Below are 7,424 nucleotides of genomic sequence, written 5' to 3'. Positions count from 1 at the left end.
AGGAAACTAGGCCTGCAGATCAGGCGCCAGGGTGACACTCTTGGATTGGGCAAGAGCAGAGAACCAGTCCCTCTGACCCTGTTCAGGGATATTTGGAGACACCAATAATCTGAGAAATGTAGAGGCAGGAAGTGAAACAGGGAGGGAGGGGGAATATGGCCAGTCCCACCCCAGCCCCTCCTCGCCTGGCACCCTTCCCAAATGGTGCACGGAAGAGTGAGGTGACTTGTGCGTGTGAGGGAGACCACGATTCTCCCCCTCGCTGGGGAGGAGAGCGGAGGCAACCCATCCCCCACTCCCACCCCCCCACTCCCCTGAGTTCCAATCCATTTCCACCTCTGTTTACTGTCCAAAGTCCTGGGCACCGGAGATGCCAGGTTTGACGTGCCTGGACATACAGACACTCAGACACAGAGATACGGGGGCCCAGGGCCCTCCTATGGACCCTGCCCGCTCCCCACCGATCATCCACGGCTGTCTGCCCACCCCCATTCTCCAAGCTTCAGCCCCCTCCTTAGCCCGGCATCTGTACAGCACTGAAGAACCTGGGAGTCAGACCTTGAGACCCTGAGCAAGTAAAATGGGAAGGGAGGCAGTGGGAGGCTGGCTGCAGGTGCAGAGGTGCGGTGGGAACCCAGGGTGTGTTGGGGGGTTCTGGGTGGGAAAACATCAGAGGATGAATTCCTGATGGCAGGCCTGGGAGGGTATGGAGGAAAGAAGAAGGGTCTTAGCTGGGTGCGGTGGCTCATGCCTGTAATCCCAGCACCTTGGCAGGCTGAGGCGGATGGATTGCCTGAGCTCAGGAGTTCGAGACCAGCCAGGGCAACATGGTGAAACCCCATCTCTACTAAAATACAAAAAATTAGCCAGGTGTGGTGGCATGCACCTGTAGTCTCAGCTACTCCGGAGTCTGAGGCAAGAGAATTGCTTGAACCCAGGAGGCGGAGGTTGCAGTGAGCCGAGATCTCGCCACTGTACTCCCACCTGGGCCACAGAGCAAGACTCTGTCTCAAAAAAAAAAAAAAAAAAAAAAAAAAAGAAAAAGAAAAAGAAAGAAGAAAGGTCTCCATGGAGCTTTCAATCAGATGGGAGTAAAGAGATGGACCCCACATTCCAGCTCTAGTCCCCGTCAGCCCCCACCTCAGCCCCAGCCTCAGCCTTGACTCAGCCCCAGGTCCAGCGCCAGCCCTATCATGACCAAGGAGTATCAAGACCTTCAGCATCTGGATAGTGAGGAGAATGACCATCATCAGCTCAGAAAAGGTGAGGGCGACCTTTCCTGCCTCTGCAAGGTGAGAATTTGGCAGCTCTGGCCCCTCAGCCACAGCTCCTACTCTTGCCGGGAGGGAGCGTGGCTGTCTCTCTGGGTCTGTCTCCCTCCCCCAACACTGGGACAGGTGTTGGAGCCGTCCCTCTCAGGAGAGGTGCAGGGTGTGGGGTTGGAGTCCCTTTCTTGGGGACAGGTGCCTAAAGCTTTCCTGTGCCTCCTGGCTCTCTAGGGTGGATCTCTTGAGGGGTGTGGGAACAGCTGCAAGCTGGAGAGATGAGGTCACTCTCTGCTTCCTATGACAAAATCAGGTCCCCTCTTCCTTTGCCCTTCCAATACCACCCAGGGAGCCCTGGTGGTGTGTGTGTGTGTGTGTGTGTGTGTGTGTGTGTGTGTGTGTCAGTGATCAGTTTGGTGAAAGGGGAAGATTTCTGCGAAGAGTCTGAGTATTCTCCGAGGGGGGATGAGGGGTCTCTGACCTGAGGCAGAACGAGACACTCTTGCTTCAAAAACAAATCCCCCTTGACCTATTTCTTTGTCCTCCCAGCAAGGAATGTTGTTTAGGCCGAGCAAGGATGAAGTTCTCGGGGGATGGGGTGTAGCGCGCTTTGATGGAAGGAGGGTCCACGGGGGAGGAGAACGGGCAGGGAGGCCCCCACCCTCCAACCCTCAGGACAGGGCTAGCGCGTCTCTTCCCCCGGCCGGGTGGAACCGATCTGAGGGCCCGAAGGCTACTGCACCTTCTCCCCCTGCACGCGGCCACAGACGAGTGGAATTCACGACAGAGAAAGAAACCTTCCTCCTCTCCCCACTTTCAGCGCAAGCAGCGACTCCCCAGGCGCGGGCCGCTCAGCGGCGCTGCAAGGCGGGGGAGGAGCGGGTGGCCCGAGGCTCCGGCTTGGCTGCAGTGACGGGGTCCGGCCATTAGGTGTCAGCAAAAGCTCAGGGCCTCGGCGGGACGGCGGCTCCGCGCTTCGCCCGCGCCCGGCCCTCTTTCCTCCCCGATTTCCAGCCGCCTCTGGCCTGGCAGGGTCGCCCACTGCCCGCGTTTCCTCCTGTACATAGTTCCTCCTAGTCTGCTGGGGCGCTTTAGCTTGCTCTCCTTTTAGGGCCCCGGGGCCGTGCCAGGCTCCCCGCCGTCCCCGCGCCCCTGACACCCCGTCGTCCTGCAGGGCCGCCTCCTCCCCAGCCCCTCCTGCGGCGTCTCTGCTCCGGACCTCGCCTCCTCCTGCTCTCCCTGGGCCTCAGCCTCCTGCTGCTGGTGGTTGTCTGTGTGATCGGATCCCAAAGTGGGTGCCCCAGGGGTGGACAGGGAAGGTGGCTATGCTGGGGGGTGTTGACGGGGCACCGCGGCGGGGAGTGGTGGGTGCAGGGGTGGTGGACAGAGCCCTGCCGTTTTGTTCTCTCTGCACCCTCTCCTGGCCAGACTCCCAGCTGCAGGGGGAGCTGCGGGCCCTGAGAGAGACGTTCAGCAACTTCACGGCGATCACTGAGGCCCAGGTCAAGGGCATGAGCACCCAGGGTGAGGGCGCTGGGGCCGGGCTGGGGCTGGGGCTGGGGCTGGGGCTGAAACTAGGGCTGGGGCTGGGGCCGGGCTGGGGGGGCTGGAGCTGGCGCTGGGGCCTGGTGGGGGCTGTCGGGGGCTGTCGGGGCGCCGAGCAACTCTCTCCCCCAGGAGGCAATGTGGGAAGAAAGATGAAGTCCCTGGAATCCCAGCTGGAGAAACAGCAGAAGGACTTGAGTGAAGGTCAGAGAGGGAGCATGGATGGGATGGCTGTGAGTGTGAGTCTGTGTGTACGTGTGAGAATGTGTATGTGTGTCAGTGTATGTGTGTGAGAATGTGTGTATGTTAGTGTGTGAATGTGTGTGTTGGGTGTATGTGTAAGTATATGTAAATGCATGTGAAAGTATGTGTGTGTTGTGTGACTGTTTTGTGTTGTGTGTGAATGTCTTATGTGTGCATGTCAGTGTGACGGAGTATATGTGTTGTGTATGTGTGTGTGGGGGTGAGACTGTGTTGTGTGTGTAGTGCGTGTAGTGGGTACGGGTGTGTTGTATGAGTGTATGTGTGGGTGTGTTGTGTGTATGTGGGTGAGGGTGTGATGTTAGTGTGTGTGTATGTGTGGGTGAGGGTGTGTTGTGTGTGGGAGTGTTTGTGTGAGGGTGTGTTTTGTGTTTGTGGGGGTGTGTTTGTGTGTGTGGGTGTGTTAGTGTGTGTTGGGTGTGTTTGGGTGAGGGTTTGGTGTGTGTTGGGTGAGGGTTTGGTGTGTGTGTTTGTGTTTGAGAGTGTGGGTGAATTTGTGTTGTGTGTGAGTGTATGTGGATTAGGGTGTGTTGTGTGTGTGTGTGGGTGAGGGTGTGTTATGTGTGTTGTGTGTGTGTGAGGGTGTGTTGCGTCTGTGCGTGAGGGTGGGTTTGTGTGCGTTGTGTTGTGCTTGTGGGTTAGGATATGTTGTGTGTTTTGTGTGTTGTCTGTGTGTGTATGTGGGTTAGGGTGCATTGTGTGTCTGAGTGGGTGAGGGTGTGTTGTGTATGTGTGTGTTGTGTGAGTGTGTGTGGGTTAGGGTGTATTGTGTGTCTGTGAGTGTGTGGGGGGAGGGTGTGTTGTGTGTGTTGTGTGTTTTTGTATGTGGGTTAGAGTGTGTTGTGTGTGATGGTGTGTTGCGTGTGTTGTGTGAGAGTATTATGTGGATTAGGGTATGTTGTGTGTTTCATGTTTTGTGTTGTCTGTGTATGTGGGTTAGGGTGTGTTGGATGTGTGTGTGCATGTGTGTGAGGGTGTGTTGTGTGAGAGGATGTTTTGTGTGTGTTGTGTGTATGCGTTGTGTATGTTGTCTGTGTCTCTGGGTTAGGGTGTGGGGGTGCATGTGTATTGTGTGTGAGGGTATGTTGTGTGTGTATTGTGTGTGGGAGTGTGTGTGTGAGTGTGTGTGGGGGGGTGGGGGTCTCTCAGGCCGACTCCACTGCCGTTGGTGGCACTGCGATTGGTCCCAGCTGGAGGATGCGGGGCTGACCTCGTGCGTCCCCGCAGATCACTCCAGCCTGCTGCTCCACGTGAAGCAGTTCGTGTCTGACCTGCGGAGCCTGAGCTGTCAGGTGTTGGCGCTCCAGGGCAATGGTGAGGAGGCCAGCCTGGCCCCCGCGCGGCCTCCCCCGCGCCCCCGGGCAGCGCCTCAGCCCCCGCGCCCCGTTTCTTCCTCCCGCTCAGGCTCGGAAAGTGCCTGCTGCCCGGTCAACTGGGTGGAGCACGCGCGCAGCTGCTACTGGTTCTCTCGCTCCGGGAAGGCCTGGGCCGAAGCCGACAACTACTGCCGGCTGGAGAACGCGCACCTGGTGGTGGTCACGTCCTGGGAGGAGCAGGTGAGGGCCCCGACGGCCTGGGAGGCCGGCCGGCCTCGGAAGGAGATCACCACCGGCCTCCTCTCTCCTCAGAGGTTTGTCCAGCATCACACAGGCCCTGTGAACACCTGGATGGGCCTCCACGACCAAAACGGGCCCTGGAAGTGGGTGGACGGGACGGACTACGAGACCGGCTTCAAGTGAGTGCGCGCCCTCCCCGGGTCTGGGTCCGGCCGCCTTCCCGCCTGTGGTCCTGGGCGGAAGGGTCTGCAACGCCTGGCTGCGGGTCCGACCTCCTGGGGGCCACAGCTGGCTCTGTCCCCAGGAACTGGAGGCCGGACCAGCCGGACGACTGGTACGGCCACGGGCTCGGAGGGGGCGAGGACTGTGCCCACTTCACCGCCGACGGCCGCTGGAACGATGACGTGTGCCAGAGGCCCTACCGCTGGGTCTGCGAGGCCGAGCTGGACAAGCCCAGCCAGGAGCCTCCTCTCCCTTAATTTATTTCCTCAATGCCTAGACCTGCCGAAGGTGTCCGCGACTGGGGATCCGCCCATCTGGGGGCCTCTTGTGCTTTCTCGGGGCTTTGCATCTGGGATTTCAAGGGAAGGGGAAGGATGGTGTCGGAGAAATGTCGGTGATGTCTGGACGCTGGGGAGCTTGAAACCTGGGGCGCCCTCTGCAGTTTGCGGGTTATCATTGTCAACTTTTTTTTTTGTTTTTTTTTTAGAGTAAAAAGAAGTATACCTAAACGTTCTATGAGTTGTCTGGTTATTGGGGGTTAGGAAGCAGGAGTGGGTTGGTTGGCATTAGGAAGCCTGGGGAGGGCACTGTGGCATCATGAGAATTGTGTGGGCTTTAGGCCAGAATGGCCAGACTTTGTTATTTACAGATACGTGAGTTTGGGCAAATTTTTCTGTTTTCTGTGTCCCAGCTGTAAACGAGCCATCTTACTGGAGGCCATTCTACTTGGGGCAATAACCTCAGGAACAGAACCACCCAAGATCTATATGTGTGTGTGTATATATATATATATATATATATATATATATATATGAGAGAGAGAGAGAGAGACAGACAGACAGACAGACAGACAGACAGAGACACTTGCTCTGCTGCCCAGGCTGGAGTGCGGCGGCGCGATCTCAACTCACTGCAACCTCCACCTCCTGGGTTCAAGCAATTCTCCTTCCTCAGCCTCTGGAGTAGCTGGGATCACGGGAGTGCAACACCACACCCAGCTAATTTTTGAATTTTTAGTAGAGATGGGGTTTCACCATGTTGGCCAGGCTGGTCTCGGATGATCTGCTTGCCCCGGGTTCCCAAAGTGTTGGAATTACAGGGGTGAGCCACTTCGGTTGGCAGAACCACCCAAATTTGTTGAGTGCTTTAACAACTTTGAATGAAACTCACTGGTGTCCTTTGCGTTCGTTACAGCAAACAGCAGCAGCATTCATAAACAGGTAGCAGATAAAATGTACACACAACCAAGAATCACCAAACAGACCAGAAAAACCAGTATCGCAGAATAGACGCACCAAAGTGGATGGAGTCAATAACCAAGGATGGGAGTCAGGACAAACCGATTCAGACACAGAACTGTGGACAGAAATTGCCCAAGTATTCACCCATAAATAAGACCTCAAGTACTTCTGAAAAGTAGCGATGCTCTGACCACAGCAAAATAAAGTTAGAAATGGACATGAAAGTACAGCCAAGGAGATCTATCAACATGTATTTTCTCACCATCTTCCTAAGTAATTCTGAGTTAAAATCAAAATGAAAAAGTCAAGTGTTTTAGAAATGAACTACAAGAGTACTACATGCTGAAACCGTGGGATGGTCAAAGTAGTTCTTGGGAGAAAATGTATGTAACAATAAGCACTTTTATTTTTATTTTATTTCTTTGAGATGGAGTTTTGCTCTTATTGCCCAGGCTGGAGTGCAATGGCGCGACCTTGGCTGACTACAATGCCTGCCTCCTGGGTTCAAGGGATCCCCCTGCCTCAATCTCCCAAGTAGCTGGGATTACAGGCACCCACCACCACACCTGGCTAATTTTTTGTATTTTTAGTGGAGATGAGGTTTCACCATTTTGATCAGGCTGGTCTCGAAGATAAGCACCTTTTTTTTTTTTTTTTTTTTTTACAGATGGGGTTTCACCGTGTTGGCCAGGCTGTTCTCAAACTCCTGACCTCAAGTGCTCCACCCACCTCGGCCTCCCAGAGTGCTAGGATTACAAGTGTGAGTCACCAAGCCCGGCCAAAGGTAAGCACTTTTATTAAAAAACAAGAAAGGCTGACTTGAAATATGCTGTTTGAACTCAAGAAACTTGAAACAGAATAATAAAATAAAACCCCTAAAGTAGAATAAAATAACTTATAAAAATATAAGCAGAAATAAGTAGAAAATAAAAATGTACATTTGATCAATTCAAGTAAAATTTGATGCTTAAAAAAGTCAGATAAATATGAAGGAGAAAAAAGAGATAAAGACATAACTTTAGAAAGGAGAAGATTACATAAGTACAGACATAGGAGATGTAATTACATAACACTTCCGGATTTAAAACAGTAGAGCAAAGACAGTGTTTTTCCTGCCATAATTGTAATTTTTAGGCAAATCTCTGAGAAGCAGGGGTTATAACTTTCAAACTTATAAGCAGGAAAAATGAAGAGAAAATATTAAACTAAAGGAAGATAATAAAGGAGAACTCCCTTCCTACCCGAGAAAGAGATAGATAAGAAAAAAACACAAAAGGTTGGTTATGAATCCAAATATATTGCTGATTTTATTAAATGCAAAATACCAAGTTATC

The 7,424-nt window shown here is 53.5% G+C and overlaps 1 protein-coding gene across 5 annotated transcripts; it reads left to right on the top strand.

Moving 5' to 3' along the window:
• The first annotated feature begins 324 nt into the window (after positions 1 to 324).
• On the top strand, positions 325 to 5,347 carry ASGR1 (asialoglycoprotein receptor 1). Of its 5 annotated transcripts, none has more exons than XM_003929140.4 (9): positions 329 to 575; positions 1,169 to 1,263; positions 2,440 to 2,556; positions 2,694 to 2,789; positions 2,943 to 3,014; positions 4,299 to 4,385; positions 4,476 to 4,627; positions 4,700 to 4,806; positions 4,932 to 5,347. In XM_003929140.4, exons 2-9 carry the CDS (start codon positions 1,194 to 1,196, stop codon positions 5,104 to 5,106), a joined length of 876 nt encoding a protein of 291 aa, XP_003929189.1. In that variant the 5' UTR covers positions 329 to 575; positions 1,169 to 1,193; the 3' UTR covers positions 5,107 to 5,347. The 5 variants fall into 5 exon arrangements, with proteins under 5 accessions (XP_074244217.1, XP_003929189.1, XP_074244216.1 ...); XM_074388115.1 differs by having other exon boundaries at positions 330 to 571; positions 1,118 to 1,263; XM_039475981.2 differs by having other exon boundaries at positions 330 to 575; positions 1,118 to 1,263.
• Positions 5,348 to 7,424: the final 2,077 nt, after the last annotated feature.

This window comes from Saimiri boliviensis, chromosome 17 (assembly GCF_048565385.1).
Source record: "Saimiri boliviensis isolate mSaiBol1 chromosome 17, mSaiBol1.pri, whole genome shotgun sequence".
Lineage (NCBI taxonomy): Eukaryota > Metazoa > Chordata > Mammalia > Primates > Cebidae > Saimiri > Saimiri boliviensis.
This window is presented reverse-complemented; position numbering and strand designations above follow the sequence as displayed.

Coding starts and splice junctions, on each gene's coding strand:
- ASGR1 (XM_003929140.4), top strand. CDS start 1,194: ATGACCAAGGAGTATCAAGACCTTCAGCATCTGGATAGTGAGGAGAAT. Junction 2,557..2,693: donor CTGTGTGATCGGATCCCAAA/GTGGGTGCCCCA, acceptor TCTCCTGGCCAG/ACTCCCAGCTGCAGGGGGAG. Junction 3,015..4,298: donor GCAGAAGGACTTGAGTGAAG/GTCAGAGAGGGA, acceptor GCGTCCCCGCAG/ATCACTCCAGCCTGCTGCTC.